This window comes from Bolinopsis microptera, chromosome 13 (assembly GCF_026151205.1).
Source record: "Bolinopsis microptera isolate Bmic1 chromosome 13, MBARI_Bmic_1.0, whole genome shotgun sequence".
In the NCBI taxonomy this organism is placed as follows: domain Eukaryota; kingdom Metazoa; phylum Ctenophora; class Tentaculata; order Lobata; family Bolinopsidae; genus Bolinopsis; species Bolinopsis microptera.
This window is the reverse complement of record NC_087084.1, coordinates 3384213-3404387: the sequence shown is the minus strand read 5'-3', so window position 1 is coordinate 3404387 and position 20175 is coordinate 3384213. Positions and strand designations below refer to the sequence as shown.

Sequence of the window (20175 nt, the reverse complement as noted above, 5' to 3'; positions counted from 1 at the left end):
TAAATTTAAAGGTTTTTAGGGAAGTGGGAAACGATTGCCAAGGGGATTATTTTATAGTGCTCTTTTTTAGTGGGAACATTAGGTGTATGATTATAGTTGAGCTCCGCATGTCACATGTGCTAAAATGTATCATTGAACGAGGGTGTCATACAAATAGCATAGTGAAATAATAAAGAAATAACAATCAAATTTCTTATAAATAAAACATTAAAACAGCTATAAAATTTCCCTTCAGCATCTGGAGGGAATTCTGGAGTACAATTCGGCAAGTTCTGATCGGATAATCGTAAAATGATAATGGGAAAGCGAATTAAAAATTAAAGTTGGCATCCTCAAAATACATTCTAAATACGTTCAAAATCATAAACTTCACGTATAAAATCACAAACTTCATAGTTCATACTAATTACTAAGAGAGTACGATACTGATACAATTTTTGTTTAACCAATCGTGGTTATGATAAAATCTTCATATATTATATATATACGGACCTCCGACAACTATTTTCTTTTTGTAGGTTTCTAAGAGAGAAGTAGCAATCATTAATAAACATTTTATTATAAAAATGTATTATTATAATAAACATTTTATTATAATAAACATTTTGCTATAAATAAACATTTTGTTATAAATAAACATTTTGTTCATTTGTTGTAAAATTGTATTATTTAAATACCTTAGAGTAAAATAAGTATATAATTGTAGCATGCTTTTCAGCGGAAAACGAAACCAAAAATGAAAGCAAGAATGCTCAGACAGTACAGTACAGTACAGTACAGTACAGTACAGTACAGTACAGTACAGTACAGTACAGTACAGTACAGTACAGTACAGTACAGTACAGTACAGTACAGTACAGTGCAGGACTCACCGGAAGGATAAGAGAAGTTACTCCCGGGCATAGGTGGGTTACCCTCTTTCTTCTCCAGATGGTTTGCAATCGCCAGGAACGCGTTTAGCCCAATGTTCATACCTGGGAGATGGCAGAGTAGTTAAGTTACAAATTAATTAATGTAGTCGATATACCCACTAATTTAGGTTTGCAGTAAGTTATGCAATAACATTATATAATCCATGTAGTTAATTAAAATGAGTCATGAACTCTTCAGTTTCAACCCTTTTCAAATATCCAGATAACGAGGTACTAATAAAGGAATCTATCCTTACGTTCAGGGTATATAGACGTGATCATTTTCCGGTTGTTACACAAAGCAGATCGTACACCACCTCCCTCATCACATAGTCCAGCTTCTCAAGTGATATTATCAGGATGAGCTGGATAAAGTCCCTTGCTTGCACCCCCTCGCGGGGGATGATGTTTCTGGATCCTGGGGGGAAACGTTCTAGCGGAGTTCAGGAATAATCGCTCATTTTTTTGGTTGAAACAGGTAAGAATTAAGGCATTATTATGCTCCAATCCATCGTTCGCATTATATATTAAGGAAAACTGGTATGTTATGTTTAAAATACCTTTTGGGAAGATAGCCTCGATGATCTGTGTGAGCCGCTGGTTGGTGGTGGTGTTGGCTTCACACTTTATTCTGACTACGTATACCCATACCAGTCGGTAAATACAGTTGAACGACACTTTTGATAAATCTCTCGTCTGTTGGAGACAAATAGTGTGACGAGTTTTATCGTTTAAAAAAACGATATATTTTAAAATTATCAACAATAACATTACTTACAAGCTTGAAAACAATCAATTTCAGTGATTTGAATTTAAAGATACCTTCAGTCCGCTAATGCACATTTGGAGAAATATAGGCCAGTTGGTAAGGAAGAACTGTTTTGATGATACACTCAGTAGAATCGTTATCATGTCATATAGGTGCTGAAATTATTAAATTAAAATTAATAGGACCTACAGCTACATAATGGCATCGGTACGTTGCTCCTACATAATTGTAATCATTTTTTAGTGCGAAATTTAATCATTACCGTACGCAATGGTATTCTTGCAGACAATGTAACTAAGAAATAAAAATAAAATTACCGATACATAACAATCTAAAATAAATTCCCAAAGCACTTAATTAAACTCACTGCAGCATGGGTTTTCCTGGATGACAGCTGAAGGGAAGGCTGATGCAACTTGTCCACGAAGTTCCTACAAACAGGAACATTGACCTCTCTATTTATCACTGCAGCCACAGGAACTAGCAGTGCGGTTATTAGGCCTGCGTATGAGTGACGTGTTTCTTTTTCTTTGGCGTCCAGGAAGAATTCTCCGAGCTCCTGGAACAATATGCGATGTTTTTATAATAATCGCTAACATAAAGGCCTTCGATTCAAAGCACCGTTGTTCAAAAAATCAGATCTTCTACAAAGCTAAAGGGCGATCCTCTTTACCTGCATAAATTCGAATGAAGCCTGCAGTGCTTCTATGGGGTATAATTTCAACTTGATAAATCTCATTCCATTTATAAAGTTAATGATCGTCTGTGTGGTGTAGTATGTCTGGTTGATTTCCCTTTTGAACTTTCTTATAACGGACTGAAATCTGAAATAGTGGTGTATCACAAAATACAGATCAAGACAAAATCAAGGTAATTTAAGTTTGGGTTCTAATGGCGTCAAAGTGGTTACAAATTCTCTTACAAGGGCCATAATATTTTAAAAGTGTTAGTATTGAGCGCAAATTCGGCCAGATACAAGCACGAAATTCCGACATATGACTTCCATGATAGCCAAGAATAGAAAGTGAACTTAATGCAAAAATTCGTACCTAGCCTCAGAAAGTACTCCCAAAACTTCAGCATAAAGATCCGTGAGGTCTTTCCCATTTCTTGAATTATGTTGACTGAAACTGTTAAAGAAAGGAGTTAACAAGGGCCAAGGCTCATCTGAGCAATCTGAAGGTTTAAGCTACGTGATGTTTTCCATTAGTTTTAGTGGTCAGAACATAATCATGATAATATAGTATACAGTTTGAGTAGTAGATCACGAGATTACGAATAGCAGATTACGAGTAGCTGAGATTGATCACATGGATTATATAATGTTATTGTATAACTTACTGCAAACCTTAAATTAGTGGGTATATCGACTAATTTAACGTTAATTTACATTTATATTATTAATATAATTTCTTCTTGCTTCAGCGCGGTAACCTTTTGTATAAAACTTGGTCGTCGCGCGTTACATAAAGTAACATCAAAATAAACCATGGCTGCGCGCCAAGGTGGCACACACCAAAATAGCAGCAAAAAAAGGCGTTCTGATGAATCCCCCAGCAGTGAACATGCAACGTGAACATCAGTCAACAGCGAGGTTGAGATTTCCGTGTAACGATTTATTTACATGCAGCGTTATTCGGGCATGAGTCACATTACAAACGAGTGTACGATTCGTTAATTTATTTGGACCAGCGGTTTACTAGGAACTTTTCCCATGATTGCTTCAGCATCCCAAACAGCCTTTAAAAAACGACGAATTCCACAAATTATTCAGCTAAAGGAAAGCAGTTTTGATCCAGGAATATGTATATTTGGAGCGGTAAAGAGCTGCGGAGCTTTACCATAGCAAAACATCCTCTGAATTTCCAGCTTCCTCAACGTCTGGAATTTCTTCTCGGGGGTTGTTGACGGATTGGGAGAGCGGGTTTAAACGCCGAATGGTACTCCGGCTGAAGTCCGCACGGGACCGAACAATTGTGCCGCCACTTGCGGGGAAAATCAACTACATCACTTGCACACTAATATCCCACATGTTTATTTTCAAATGTATAATCAAGATTTATACGGTGAGACACTTAAATTTGGATCAGCTTAACTGGGATGTACAGAAGTTAGGTCAGGCCCGTTTAAATTGTTGGTAATTGTTCTTAGCGTATTATAACTGGCGTGTAAATAAGATGTAGGCCTTTAAATTTTCGTAAAATTTGTTCATGTTTGGAGTTAAGCTGATCCGACAATCAATGTGTCACTGTATTATACATAACGATTAAAATCATCAAAACAGATGTATGTGTGATGCACACGCAATATATCAACTGCATATCAAATAAATAACGTCATAAAATGCAAACACGACACGATGGATGATTTTGGCGTGAAGCCAACTTTTTGGCGTGAAGCCAACTTTTAACTTACTCTTTTCTCTTGAAGTTTTTAAAACATAGGTTTTCTATTTCCCGGACTTGTTCGTCTGAGACAGGATGTACACTTAACTGAAATAACGTATAACGTCAGTTTCCGCTATTTATTGAATATTTTACTCCATTAATTGTGTTATATTAAGCAGTTACATCACTGCTTGGAGTGTGATAATATATTATATTATATCGCTATAGACATTGTACAACCATGTTCTCTAGAGTTTCAGTTACCTTATTATTAAATCTAAAATAGCTAATACGTAATGTAACTAATTAGTTACGAACTAATTCAATCAAATTAAAATAAACTCGTTTCCTCTTACCTGAGGTAAAACTGCAATGAGGGCTAAACAGAAGATGAATTCCACAGCTAACTCGTGTTTTTCTAGTTTCTCAGCTTCTTCCCTGAATATGAAATCGGAATAGAACATTTTTTAACCGTAATTTAAGTTGCTAATTATGAAGCAGATACCATCAAAAATTCAATAAAATATATAATCTGAAGCTGTTGTCATTCGACCTGATTAAAAAATATCAAATCAGGATTGATCAGCTTCAATCATATTATGTCAAAATGAAAATGCATAATCTTTTAAATTGCATTATTTTCGACACTGTGTTTATCAGAAAACTAAAAAAGGTTTTACACCTTAGTACGTTTAGTCATTTACGATTAAGATTAGTTGTCAAGCGGTGAGACACAAATATTGTGCATGCTGTTTAATGAAGTGTAAATGAGGGATCGTTTCATTGTAAAACACGAAATTTAAACTTCTCTGAGACAAAATAGGAATTAAATTATAATTTTTGATTAATATGTTGTTATTTTTACTCGAAGCTGTCCAAATTAATATTGCGCTTTTAAACAAAACCAGAAAGATTTGTTGGAAGTTGTTAAATTACGAGTCATAACATGTTAGGATCGTTTCCCTAACTAATGTCAAATATATGGAGGAAAGGCTATTTCGAGCGGCTTATCGTCATCAAGGCCAAGGTTTTTTTATTTTTATTTTAAGAGAGGCTGGGCCTGGTTGGCCCACGAGAGGATAGCATATGAATGCTTTGCCTACCTCTGGGATATGGCAGTCCTGTGGGAGGATGCCAGTGGAATCAAGATGTGTAAAGGCCAAGGTTTCTTCCCTATCAGGACTAAGAAGGATCAATATTTGGAGCATTTTAAATCTAAAATTGGTAAGATTTTATTGAAAACATTTAGCTATTTAGTGTAACTATTGATCAATCTTAAAATCAGTTCTCTGTCGATTGTACAAGTAAATCATATTGTCCAGGCTTAAAATATCATTATTCTAACATAAAGCGCTGGATGCTAACGTACGTAACGATTTTAGCGTTTTTCTCCATAGTCAGGAAAGGCTCGGGTATACTTCTAGGAGAGGAGGAGAGAGATAGAGAGTCACTCAGAATAGCCCTGCGTGCGAGGTGGTAACTAGGTGGTAACTAGGTGGTAACTAGGTGGTAACTATGTACAGAGTCACTCAGTATAGCCCTGCGTGCGAGGAGGTCACACTAACATTTGGTGGAAATTTTGTTTGTGCAAGAAACCACTTTTTGCATAAAAATTATAACTACCCCATTCTTGTTTCGATACATTTTGATGGCTGGAAGTACTCATACTTATACTGGTAATATATATAACTGGTAACAGGCTGTAAGTACTGGTAACTGGTAACTGGTAACAGGCTGTAAGTACTGGTAACTGAGTCGTACTGATCATTAATTGTTTCACGCCCACTATTTTCGTTTACGCGGTCATCTCGCAACATGTGATATGATGATGCCACAAGTTTTAGAAAGTAAGAAGCCCAGGCCGTGCGACAGGTTAAAAAATCCATAAAATACGTGAAAAATAAATTACTCGTGACAGATGATGAGATGAAACCCTTCAGTAACCGTGCTGCACCTTGCCTTTAAAAAACATCGACTCGATACCGCCCCAGGAGCCGTCTAAGTGGTCACCGAACTTTAAGGCCTTATTTGTACCCCAATAGACCCAGTGAGACCCTGGAACCCCTAACCCCAGTGCTTCTATATTAATCATTATGAGAGCCGGGGTTTTATTATATTACCAGAAACTATTGACACCATCTTTATCAGTCTTTACTGTTTAGAATGCTGAACTAATGGAGCAGCTACAAAGAGTCAATTACTTGAAATATCACATTACATTTGGATCGCTAGGACACGGTAACTGATATAATACTGTTGATATAATACTGCTATATACGCTGTCGATCTAATACATTCAATCAACCACTATGTTAAGTGTACAGCGGGTTACATTATATGTTGCGACAGTGTAAAACAGGAATTAAGTTGTGTAAATGTTGTAGAGTGGTATTAAAAACTACTTTCTTTAAAAGTTAGTGGTATGTTTTCAAATACATTAATATTTATTACGGAGAGTAGTTAAGGGGAATATTTGGGGGTATGCTGCAACATTATTGACTTTTAAAACATAGCAGTCATTGTTCTACAATTTTGTGAACAAACTTCATTCACTTCCAAAATTGGCATCATTAGACCCAAAAAGTAAATGCAATTAGTCTATCACCACGTTCGCGTTATCAGCATGACTCACTTCGTATAAATTAAGATAGAGAAATTTCAGTTCGCCTATTACAACAACATCAAATTCGATCACTTACTTTCACTCTAATAATAGGGGGAAAGTTTGATAAGAGAATGAGGGTGCTAGAACATAGCTAGAACATTGCTTAAAGTTATCGGCAACCTGGTAAATCGGGCACCGGGTATATTCAGCATTTTACTACCGAGATTTTAGCAGTGAATGTTATATGATATAGGGTTTCTGAAGATAATGGCTTGGCAAACATATGGGGGTAATTGTGATAATTTCATAATCTGAGGCATGGTTGATTTTGGTAATATTATTTTTGCCTTTGTTTCTCCTTATCTACACAATGCTTTATGAATATGGCCCCGATTCATTGAACTTGTCAATTAAACACTAGCACTTGAATATCATTATTCTAATCGATAATTCAGAATAGTCGTATACCAAAGGTTACAATGAAACTGGGGGTTTTCATCAGCGTAATGGGTGTTATGTTAGGCGGGATTACTACCACAAACGGTGAATTGAGAAGATCTGATAAGGACAGCAACGTGACACTAGGATCACTATCAGCCAACACATCTGATGCCGGAAGTTCGGATTTTAATGGGCAAAACGAAGGTATTATTTGCGTGACTTACTCACTTTTTTCGTTAACGTGTGCTATTATAGGCTTCACCGCCTTCATATGAGTGAAAACCTAATTAAAAATATGTTTTAGCGCCATAACATATATAAACAAATATAAAATATTTAAATTAAACATATAAATTAATATAAAAACTGACAAAACATCTTTTCAGGATTGATTGTAATAAACAAACTCAAAAAGAGATATTCCTTCGAAGAGGTGCTTACTCCCGGAGATAAAATAGAAATCTATGGAATGTTCGTTAAGAATATGAGGAAATATAATTTAAAGATATACATCAATGACGGAGACCGAACGTTATTTTATCTCTTGTTTAAGCCAAAGGAGGAAATAGTGATGATGAATTCCAAGTCCAAGAAAAAAACATGGCAAGAGGTAAGATCTCATAGTATTCGGGGAGTCTTTCCGCAGACAATTACCAATGGTAAAAGATTTCAAATTACGATCCGGTGTTTGGAAGACGCATTTGCGGTGTCAGTTGACAACATCTCAATTGGTCAACCGTACCCCTATCGAAAGGAGTTATACACAGCAAGTGATTTGGTTTTGGGCGGAAAAAAGATTCCAGCAGAACATTTTAAATGGCTCGCTATTAGAATGCCACAACGTTGTCCACCTGCAACATTTTTGGACGAATCAAGCGGAAATTGCTTGCAGAAAACAGATCTAATCACTTACCTAAAAACCAAAAAATATGGTAACAAAACATACAGCTACAGGATAGAAGGTAATAATACAATAGAGTTTTACAATGAAGTTTTACGAGAAATCGGCCAAGAAACACCGCCTCCACAAAAACAGGAAGAGCAAACTGCAATGTCTGATCTACATGGAGATCCACAAGGAAATTCCGAAAAAGTCGGTAAGAAAGGAAAATCTGGTGTACAAGGACCTCCAGGAGAAGTCGGTATAGAAGGAAAACCTGGACCACGAGGAGATCCCGGGATAAAAGATTTCTGTAATAATTGTTTGAGAGGAGAGCCAGGAGAAGATGGAGCTATTGGTCTGAATGGAGCTAAAGGAGCCGCTGGAGATGCTGGAACGCCAGGTGCAAAAGGAAATACAGGAGGAAATGGAATTCCCGGAATGCCCGGAATCGAAGGAGAGCAAGGTTCACCGGGAGAAGCTGGGAAGTCAGGGGTTCCAGGAATACCGGGAATTCCGGGGAGACAAGTATCAAAGTATTGCGGAGGGATGACCACCTGTCCGCAGTTGGGATTGGGTAGATGTTACGCTCGAAGTAGCCTTAAAGGTATTACACTTCAGTGTATAGAGGGGTTTGCAGCAGTCTCAATTTGGAGCAACACTCGGTTTTGGGGGCTAAAATGCTGTGAAATTATCGTTACAAATGATGGGCATTAAGGACGGAGACTCAAAATCATGTGTCCTATAATATAAATAAAGGACGTTTTCGGGGTCCTCGCTATACATGTGTATTGAAAAAAACTGGTTGGCTGAGGATACAGAAGCTATAATAACGAGAATTTGGGCGTGTATCGAAACATTCCCTGCAGAAACTGAACTTGACACTGCATGAGCTATGCGGAGGAAGCTTTTTTGAGCGTACAAACTGGGAATTTTCAAAGTTTATACTATTTTTTTTAATTGCTAAAAAACATATATTATTACATATTTTGTTTCATTTCTAATGTCAAGGTTCAAAATTTTACCCATTTAAAGCAATATATAGTTTGGGCTTACATTTGTTAGATCATGGTTTTAGACAAAGGGAAGATTTTAACAAAATTTTTAATGTGTCATTTATTGATAATTCTAGTCCTAAAACTTTGGAAGTCCGTGAACATAAATATATTCAACTAATCAAGACTTTGAAACCTTTGGGAATTAACACTATAAATCCTTTTGGCCTTCCCTTACTCCTTACATCTTAAGGGGGCAGGGGGGTCTTCATGGAAATTTTCTCAAAATCGACTTTTTAGTTGTTTCTGATAGAGGGGAGTGATAATTATCAGATGCTTTTAATCCGAGAGAAAAATATTGTTACTAGCCGAAATAATCGCCGGTAAAAAGTCAGCGCTTGTGTGTAATTGTATTGCGCAAGCGATTTTTGATCCCGTGCTCTGAAAATCGAGTATTAAAATCTATCTTCTCTTACATTTTTTGAGCAATCAACCTTAAACTTTCAGAATAATATGTTCTAAGGATCATTTAGAGGAGATTGTCAAGGCAAAATTTTGAGATAGGCCTTTAAACATTTTTTATTCAATTTTAAAAATCTTGGACCTCGAAAAATCGTCAAAAAACCAGGTCCAAGATTTTTAAAATCGAATAAAAAATGTTTAATATAGGCATATCTCAAAATTTTGCCTGGACAATCTCTTCTAAATGATCCTTAGAACATATAATACTGAAAGTTTGAGGGTGATTCCTCAAAAAATGTAGGAGGAGATAGATTTTTAGACTCGATTTTCAGGGCACAATACAATTACACACAGTACAAGCGCTGACCTTTTACCGGCAATAATTTCGGCTAGGAACAATATTTTTCTATCGGATTAAAAGCATCTGATAGATATCACTCCCCTCTATCAGAAACAACTAGAAAAAGTCGATTTTGAGAAAATTTCCATGAAGACCCCCCTGCCCCCTTAATGGGGGGGGGGGGGGGGCAATGGGTATTATTTTTTGAAACTTGATTTCGAGATAGCAGTTGACTAACAAACTAGGACCAGTGACCGAACTTTTGAGGGGGTCCCGGACCCCAACCGCCAAACGGTGCACGCGGGGTAGCCACGCCCATATTTGGTCGAAATTAGGCCCAATTTAGCCAAATACCCTGAACATGCCCAAAACCCATATTTTATGTGCACTACTTGTAGCTAGTGGTCTCCTGAACTGGTATGTGAAATTTCGTCAATATTAGACAAAAAAAGGCTGAGTTATGAGCCAAAAACCATATGCCCATATTTGGGCATATGCACCAAATTTGGTAGATTTCGTCCCATAAATTGGTCAAATATCAATATTTTTGTATGAGACTAACTTTATATGAAAGGTAAGCCTAAACTACATATTCTCTGTAAGTTATATATAATAGCGTTATATCTGTTTAAATGTGGATACTGGATACTAAGGCGAAAATACCCCAAAAAATGAACAAAATTGCCCGTATAGTATCTTCGTTCGTGATATTCGCGGAATTGATTTCATTAATTTGGAAATAAATATAAGTGGAAATAAATTGGGCCTAATTTGGACCAAATATGGGCGTGGACCCCCTCAAATATTCGGTCACTGGTCCTAGTTTGTTATCTAGAGATCAAGTTTCAGGAAAAAATACCCATTGCCCCCCCCCCCCCCCCCCCCCCCCTTAATTTTAACTTTATACCGTTTTAAGAGTATTCTGAAGATTTTTTAAGGATTTTTGGGTTTTACTAACTTTTTACAATTTTTAGGGCTTATGTCACTGAAGATGACGCCTTGCAACATGTTTGACGATAGCCTGTAGATTGATAGTTTGATCTCAGTATTTACAACAATTCATCTAGTTTGATTGATTCAAAGAGAGACAATTTTTGAAAATTCCTATGATATACTGGACTATATACCTATATATACACTGTCGATCTAATACATTCAATCAACCACGATGTTAAGTGTACAGCGGGTTACATTATACAGGGTGGGCCAAAAGTCAGTACCCATACGTTGGCCTTAATAGCTCCGCCGTGTTTTATATTTGAGAGCTGTTGCTTTGCAGATGGCATACTGTACTTACTGGTTTGAGGATTCCGTCGTCAAAATTTGAAAACTCGAATATTTTAGACCACGCCCATTCAATATTAAAACACCTATATTGTTTTCTCTGAACATGCTGAACGCCTAATTTTTTCAGAGATGGTAGATTATCAAATGTTGCATATGATCTGAAAACATGAGGCAAAACGGATTAGAAATGACAAAGTTATCAAGCATTTTCTGTATCTCGTTAACAATATTGACTGGGTGATTATGTGACACCGTGACACGACACCTTAATTGGGCACCCTTAACAATTCCCATAATGTTTAACGGGGGCACCTTATCACGTGATTAGGTAAACCAATCACCTGATCACACGTAATGAATAAACTCGTTATGCTTTGAATATCTCTGTCATCTGAGAAGCTACAGTTCTAATTCTTTCAGGACAAACGTAATTCGAATGGCAAAACACAATTCAATAACATTTAGCTTGATCCGACTATCCAAACTATCAAATAAATGTGAAAATGAACCTCCATTTGAAAAAAATGAACGAGAATGTTTTTCGAGTTGACAAACTCCTCGAACCAGTTGCAGTGGTGGTACTAAGTCATACCAGAAAGAAGTATTTCAATTGGGCACTCAGTGACTGAGCTATAAAGGCCAACGTATGGGTACTGACTTTTGGCCCACCCTGTATGTTGCGACGGTGTAAAACAAGAATTAAGTTGTGTAAATGTTGTAGAGTGGTATTAAAAACTACTTTCTTTAAAAGTTAGTGGTTTGTTTTCAAATAAATTAATATTTATTACTGACAGTTAATGGAAATATTTGGGGGTATGCTGCAACACTATTGACTTTTAAAACATAGCAGTCATTGTCCTACAATTTTGTGAACAAGCTTCATTCACTTCAAAAATTGGCATCAATAGACCCAAAAAGTAAATGCAATTAATCTATCACCATGTTGTTATCATCATGACTCACCTCGTATAAATTAAGATAGAGAAATTTCAGTTCGCCTATTACAACAACATCAAATTCGATCACTTACTTTTACTCTAATAATAGGGGGAAAGTCTGATAAGAGAATGAAGGGTGCTAGAACAGTGCTAGAACATTGCTTAAAGTTATGGGCAACCTGGCTAATTGGGCATCGGGTATATATACCGGTGCTGAATATATTCAGTATTTTACCATTATATGAGCAGTGAATGTTTTATTATGATATAGGGTTTCTAAAGATAATGGCTTGGCAAACAAATGGGGGTAATTATGATAATTTCATAATCTGAGGCATGGTTGATTTTGGTAATATTATTTTTGCCTTTGTTTCTCCTTATCTACACAATGCTTTATTGAACTTGTCCATTAAACATTAGCACTTGAATATCATTATTCGAATCGATGATTCAGAATAGTCGTATACCAAAGGTTACAATGAAATTGGGGGTTTTCATCCGCGTTATGGTTGTTATGTTAGGCGGGATTACTTCCACAAACGGTGAATTGAGAAGATCTGATAAGGACAGCAACGTGACACTAGGATCAGCCAACACATCTGATGCCGGAAGTTCGGAAGGTATTATTTGCGTGACTTACTCACTTTTTTCGCTAACGTGTGCTATTATAGGCTTCATGTGAGTAAAAACCTAATTAAAAATATGTTTTAGCGCGGTAACATACATAAAATAAATATAAAATATTTAAATTAAACATATATAAATTAATATAAAAATGACAAAACATCTTTTCAGGATTGATTGTAATAAACAAACTCAAAAAGAGATATTTCTTCGAAGAGGTGCTTACTCCCGGAGATAAAATAGAAATCTATGGAATGTTCATTAAGAATATGAGGAAATATAATTTAAAGATATACATCAATGACGGAGACCGAACGTTATTTTATCTCTTATTTAAGCCAAAGGAGGAAATAGTGATGATGAATTCCAAGTCCAAGAAAAAAACATGGCAAGAGGTAAGATCTCATAGTATTCGGGGAGTCTTTCCGCAGACAATTACCAATGGTAAAAGATTTCAAATTACGATCCGGTGTTTGGAAGACGCATTTGCGGTGTCAGTTGACAACATCTCAATTGGTCAACCGTACCCCTATCGAAAGGAGTTATACACAGCAACTGATTTGGTTTTGGGCGGAAAAAAGATTCCAGCAGAACATTTTAAATGGCTCGCTATTAGAATGCCACAACCTATTAGAATGCCACAACCTTGTCCACCTGGAACATTTTTGGACGAATCAAGCGGAAATTACTTGCAGAAAACAGATCTAATCAGTTACCTTAAAACTAAAAAATATGGTAACAAAACATACAGATACAGAATAGAAGACTCGGAGTCTTACATGAAAATTTTACGAGAACTCGGCCAAGAAACACCGCTTCCACAAATACAGGAAGAGCAAACTGTTATGTCTGATCTAGATGGACATCCCAGCGAGTCTGATCCACAAGGAAATTCCGAAAAAGTCGGCAAGAAAGGAAAATCTGGTGTAAAAGGACCTCCTGGAGAAGTCGGTATGAAAGGAAAACCTGGACGACGAGGAGATCCCGGGATAAACGATTTCTGTAATAATTGTTTGAGAGGTGAGCCAGGAGAAGATGGAGCTACTGGTCTGAATGGAGCTAAAGGAGCCGCTGGAGATGCTGGAACGCCAGGTGCAAAAGGAAATACAGGAGGAAATGGAATTCCCGGAATTCCCGGAATCAAAGGAGAGCAAGGTTCACCGGGAGAAGCTGGGAAGTCAGGGGTTCCAGGAATACCGGGAATTCCGGGGAGTCAAGTATCAAAGTATTGCGGAGGGAGAACCACGTGTCCCGAGTTGGTATTGGGGAGATGTTACGCTCAAAGTAGCCAAAGTATTACAGTTCAGTGTAGAGAGGGGTTTGCAGCAGTCTCAATTTGGAGAAACACTCGGTTTTGGGGGCTAGAATGCTGTGAAATTATCGTTACAAATGATGGGCATTAAGGACGGAGACTCAAAATCATGTGTCCTATAATATAAATAAAGGACGTCTTCGGGGTCCTCGCTATAAATGTGTATTAAAAAAACTGGTTGGCTGAGGATACAGAAGCTATTATATAGGTACTAACGAGAATTTGGGCGTGTATCGAAACATTCCCTGCAGAAACTGAACTAGATGAGCTGTGCGGAGGAAGCTTTTTTGGGCGTACAAACTGGGAATTTTCAAAGTTTATATTATTTTTTTAGTTGCTAAAAAACATATATTATTATATTATTACATATTTTGTTTCATTTCTAGTGTCAAGGTTCAAAATTTTACCCATTTAAAGCGATCATGAACTTGTCCCAGACGAGAAACCGACCAGATATCCGGCTGAATCGGAAATTTCGAAACTTTTACAATAATTTTTTTAATTTTCTGACAAGTAACCAATGCAATGCGGCAATATGAAAATAGATTGATCATGATATCCGATAGTTTTCGGTCCAGCAGCCAAATGACAAATCCCTAGACCGGTAATCGGTTCCTAGTCAATTGTTCATTTCATCAAATGTATTGTACTCATTATAGCGTACTCTACAGTCTAGATCTACAAAACAGAGTACAAGTTACCGAGGGCGCCATGACAGCCTTCTATCTCTCCACATAGTTTCCAATGTGCTAATTAACAATTGAGCCTGACGTCAACTAAACACAACACTCTCAATCAGCTCCCATTAAGATTACATTTACAGTTACACATAATATGATAATTGAACAGCATGAGATAAGTGGAGAACAACGACTTTAAGTTCGTAAAGGGTTAAGGTCGGAGATATCAAAACTTTTAGGAAAGATGTTAGATCCTCTAAAATCTTATCTGAGGTTGGTAAATTTCTAAACTTTTCAGATACATTTTATACATCACGTACATTTGATTTACTATCGAAAATTTTATTTTCTAATTGACTAACATACCAGATCTTAGGGTTTAGATTTCGGGGCAGAATAATTACAAATTAAGTTACATGCCGGGTCTTTAACTTTGTATTTCAGCGTATTATAGCAGGTGCGGGACCATGATATTGCCGAATTAAATAGATAATTGGCTTTTATATTTGCGGCCACATTTTTAAATGATAGATGTAAAAATGAATAATTTAAAATTTCCAGAAACTCCGGTAGTCTAAAATTTCCTCTTTATACGCCCGGTTCCGGTCCGGCAAAATCCGGCAAAATAGTTTTCTTCACAAGAGCAGCTTGAAAGCCTGATTGTATAATATTATTTTGTTGTACGTTTTATACACTCATTAATCATTATCCTTAATTAACTCATTATCTAATTACTATGGCTTGGCTGACACGTCATCTTTTTTTACACATATAGCAGTAGTTCGTGTATTTGATTGATAATAAATGAAATCTGCAAGTTGATTGAGAACTCTTATCGCTTGTAAAAATTAATGTATGTCACTCCTCGTCCATAATCATTAATCAGGTCAATTAAAATACTTTATTATATAATGATAATACAGGGTGGGCCTAAAAGTCAGTACCCATACGTTGGCCTTTATAGGTCAGTCACTGAGTGCCCAATTTAAATACTTCTTTCTGGTATGACTTAGTACCACCACTGGTTCGAGGAATTTGTCAACTCGAAAAATATTCGCTTTCATTTTTTTCAAATGGAGGTTCATTTTCACATTTATTTTATAGTTTGGATAGTCGGATCAAGCTAAATGTTATTGAATTGTGTTTGGCCATTCGAATTACGTTTGTCCTGAAAGAATTAGAACTGTAGCTTCTCAATTGACCGAGATATGAAGCATAACGAGTTTATTCATTACGTGTGATCAGGTGATTGGTTTACCTAATCACGTGATAAGGTGACCCCGGTAACTACCCCGTTAAACATTATGGGAATTGTTAAGGGTGCCCAATTAAGGTGTCGTGTCACGGTGTCACATAATCACCCAGTCAATTTTGTTAACGAGATACAGAAAATGCTTGATAACTTCGTCATTTCTAATCCGTTTTGCCTCATGTTTTCAGATCATATGCAACATTTGATAATCTACCGTCTCTGAAAAAATTAGGCGTTCAGCATGTTCAGAGAAAACAATATAGGTGTTTTAATATTGAATGGGCGTGGTCTAAAATATTCGTATTTTCAAATTTTGACGACGGAATCCTCGAACCAGTAAGTACAGTATGCCATCTGCAAAGCAACAGCTCTCAAATATAAAACACGGCGGAGCTATTAAGGCCAACGTATGGGTACTGACTTTTGGCCCACCCTGTATTAATTGCAGTGTTCCGAAAATAATACACTATGACAGCACCACAGCCATTAATGGAATTGCAACGCACATCAGCTGTTGAGCGGGAAAGCATAAATATTAAATATGCTACGTTTAAATAACTACACATTGTTAACATATTGATTACGAGCATACAGTTACTTTTGGCTTTGTACGATGATTAATTAACCTAAAGTATTTCAGGGCAGGTGGTTGTAAGTCGTCGTAAAAGTGTTGGTCGGTAGTGTTCAGTTTTGGTTGTAGAACTGGTCTGTAGTGGTAATGTTTAGAAAGTTCGGGTGAACCAATTTAAACAATCCTAGATTAAGGGGGCCGGGGCGGTCCTCATCAAAATTCTCTCGAAATTGACTTTATAGTTGTTTCTAAGAGAGGGGGGTGATATTTACCAGCTGCTTTTGGTCCCATGGAAAAATATTGTTTCTAGCCGAAATTATCGCCGGTCTAAGGTCAGCGCTTATGTGTAATTATTGTATTGCACGAGCGATTTTCAATCAAGAATTTTGAAAATCGAGTCTAAAAATCTATCTTCTTCTACATTTTTTGAGCAATCACCCTCAAACTTTCAGGATATGTTCTAGGGACCATTTAGAAGAGATGGTCCCTCTTCTAAATGGCCCCTAGAACATATCGATAATTTTGGCTAGGAAAAATATTTTTTCATAGGACCAAAAGCAGCTGGTAGATATTACTCCCCTCTATCTTAAACAACTATAAATTCAATTTCGAGAGAATTTTCATGAAGACCCCCCAGCCCCCTTAAGTGAAAATAACAGAAACTTAACAGACTAACGAACATACCTGACGACTGACGAGTAATTCCCTAAACTGCAACTGGTTAATTAGTAGTACGGAAGAGAAAACTTATTTAAAAGTTGTTCAGGCAGGGGACAAACAGGTAGATCAACGAAAAAAATTCAGACAGACAGACGAACAAAGTGACAAACAAACGAACAAGGACTGTGAAATGACAAACAGACAAACAAAGTGACAAACAAACAAACTACTTACGGTAGTGATCTCCTATAATTTTCTCCTCTAGTTTCTCCTACACTGGACAACTCTTTGTTACTCTTCCTTGCTTCTTGTATCGGCTTTATCTGAAACGTTTCAGAAGTGTACTACTTGAATCTTGATAATAATCACATTCTGATGATAACGAAAGAGTTCGCCATTCCCGCAATTTTTGTCGTTCTTGCACTCCTTCAATATCGAACATTTGTAGAGTACACGGTAAAAGGAGATGATCCCTCATAATAACTTAAATTGCAAAACCATTGATTTTAATTTAGATTTAATCAATCGACTGATCAGTCAAAGGATCGTTCAACAAATTAATTTATGAACTGATTAATTACTAATCACTAACCTGCATATCGTGCCACTGGAAGAGCGCGGTAAGTATGGAAGGTAGAGCATGTTCTGACACGTTAGTCAGACACTTCAGTAACATGTCAAACTCATCTTTATCTCCAGCTAGCAGAGTCCGGGCTAACTCCTTATTCTGTGGTTAGTTAGTTAATTAGTTAGTTAATTAGTTAGTTAATTAGTTAATTAATTAGTTAGTTAATTAGTTAGTTAATTAGTTAGTTAATTAGTTAGTTAGTTAATTAGTTAGTTAGTTAATTAGTTAGTTAATTAGTTAGTTAGTTAGTTAGTTAGTTAGTTAATTAGTTAATTAGTTAGTTAATTAGTTAGTTAATTAGTTAGTTAATTAGTTAGTTAATTAATTAGTTAGTTAATTAGTTAGTTAATTAGTTAGTTAATTAGTTAGTTAATTAGTTGGTTAATTAGTTAGTTAATTAGTTAGTTAGTTAATTAGTTAGTTAGTTAAATATGACAATTGATAGGAAACTTGAGCGAGGGTTAAATGAGCAGGAGCCCTGATAAAAGATCAAGAATCTTCTTAGGTTACCCCTTCACTCTTCAGTACTGTCAGTACATCAACATTATAGTGTACTGTAAACATATACTATACTATTATCTATACTACAGGGTGGGCCAAAAGTCAGTACCCATACGTTGGCCTTAATAGCTCCGCCGTGTTTTATATTTGAGAGCTGTTGCTTTGCAGATGGCATACTGTACTTACTGGTTCGAGGATTCCGTCGTCAAAATTTGAAAACTCGAATATTTTAGACCACGCCCATTCAATATTAAAACACCTATATTGTTTTCTCTGAACATGCTGAACGCCTAATTTTTTTCAGAGATGGTAGATTATCAAATGTTGCATATGATCTGAAAACATGAGGCAAAACGGATTAGAAATGACGAAGTTATCAAGCATTTTCTGTATCTCGTTAACAATATTGACTGGGTGATTATGTGACACCGTGACACGACACCTTAATTGGGCACCCTTAACAATTCCCATAATGTTTAACGGGGTAGTTAACGGGGGCACCTTATCACGTGATTAGGTAAACCAATCACCTGATCACACGTAATGAATAAACTCGTTATGCTTCATATCTCTGTCATCTGAGAAGCTACAGTTCTAATTCTTTCAGGACAAACGTAATTCGAATGGCCAAACACAATTCAATAACATTTAGCTTGATCCGACTATCCAAACTATCAAATAAATGTGAAAATGAACCTCCATTTGAAAAAAATGAACGAGAATATTTTTCGAGTTGACAAACTCCTCGAACCAGTTGCAGTGGTGGTACTAAGTCATACCAGAAAGAAGTATTTAAATTGGGCACTCAGTGACTGAGCTATAAAGGCCAACGTATGGGTACTGACTTTTGGCCCACCCTGTATTATCATTATATAATAAAGTATTTTAATTGACCTGATTAATGATTATGATTTATGGACGAGGAGTGACATACATTAATTTTTACAAGCGATAAGAGTTCTCAATCAACTTGCAGATTTCATTTATTATCAATCAAATACACGAACTACTGCTATATGTGTAAAAAAGATGACGTGTCAGCCAAGCCATAGTAATTAGATAATGAGTTAATCAAGGATAATGAGTGTATAAAACGGCCGCAGCTCAACCTACCACGGAATCTTTCAGAACATTTGTTATTTTCCTCTCGACCTGAAGGCTGAACTCAGTAAGCAAGGTCTGTAGAACGTACTGTCCACAATGGAATGTGTCTGATGGGGCTTGGAGAGAAGAGGCCGCTCCCCACCCACGTTCCCATGGTAACGACGTTACAGCTGTGGGGAAAAGTGTGTGACCATGCAGTTTTAGGTGTATCAAAATTTATGGAGATATACTCAGCACTCACAGACTGGTCTATAGTATAGACTCTATACTGTTAATTATGTTTAATTAATGGAGGGGGTCCAATTTTAGTCTGAAAACGTCCACCACCTTCAAGGTGAAAAAGTGAAATTGCAAAATAGGGTGCTTAAAATCTCACTTTTTCACGTGGACCCTCAGTCACCGCCCCCTAAAAAGAATCATTTCTCAATTTTTCAACAAATTTACTAATTACAAATTACAAATAACTCACGCGGTTCTTTGCCAGTCATAAAGGCTTGATAACGGGTTCTAGACCCCACATTTTTACTTAGCTTCTTACATAGCCTTACATGTCGCTATGCTTGCTGCAATTTAATAGGGTTATTGTACGGCAGTGAGTATCGAACACTATCGTTTTTAAATAACGAATATTAGTATTACAGGCTAGGGTGTTACATAAGTCTTGCGATGATGAACTTTCTTAAAAAAAAATTGTTTTCCAATTTGTCTTAACTTCATACTGTAAAAAGGTTATTGATAGGTCTAGGTTTAAGAGCGACTTTTACATACCTATGATTCGTACAAATCACATAAATTTGGCTCGCTTGCTAGGCAATGTGGTTGCTATGA

General features: G+C 36.5%; 2 protein-coding genes across 3 annotated transcripts; one reads left to right on the top strand and one right to left on the bottom strand.

Moving 5' to 3' along the window:
- Positions 1–489: 489 nt before the first annotated feature.
- Positions 490–19920, bottom strand: LOC134825186 (protein furry homolog-like). 2 transcript variants are annotated; one of them, XR_010161502.1, is made up of 14 exons: positions 19817–19920; positions 19357–19517; positions 17707–17841; positions 17349–17437; positions 4424–4505; positions 4096–4172; positions 2730–2810; positions 2354–2504; positions 2048–2239; positions 1734–1835; positions 1472–1607; positions 1169–1329; positions 873–974; positions 490–522 (listed from the first exon to the last, which is right to left on the bottom strand). XR_010161502.1 is itself a non-coding variant. In XM_063837336.1 (14 exons), exons 1-13 carry the CDS (start codon positions 19833–19835, stop codon positions 1190–1192), a joined length of 1458 nt encoding a protein of 485 aa, XP_063693406.1. In that variant the 5' UTR covers positions 19836–19912; the 3' UTR covers positions 883–974; positions 1169–1189. The 2 variants fall into 2 exon arrangements, 1 of the variants encoding a protein (XP_063693406.1); XM_063837336.1 differs by lacking the exon at positions 490–522 and adding an exon at positions 5437–5529 and having other exon boundaries at positions 883–974; positions 19817–19912.
- On the top strand, positions 6984–8901 carry LOC134825258 (uncharacterized). The gene is made up of 2 exons (XM_063837410.1): positions 6984–7317; positions 7500–8901. The coding sequence occupies exons 1-2, from the start codon at positions 7152–7154 to the stop codon at positions 8708–8710; spliced, it is 1377 nt and encodes a 458-aa protein (XP_063693480.1). The 5' UTR covers positions 6984–7151; the 3' UTR covers positions 8711–8901.
- Positions 19921–20175: the final 255 nt, after the last annotated feature.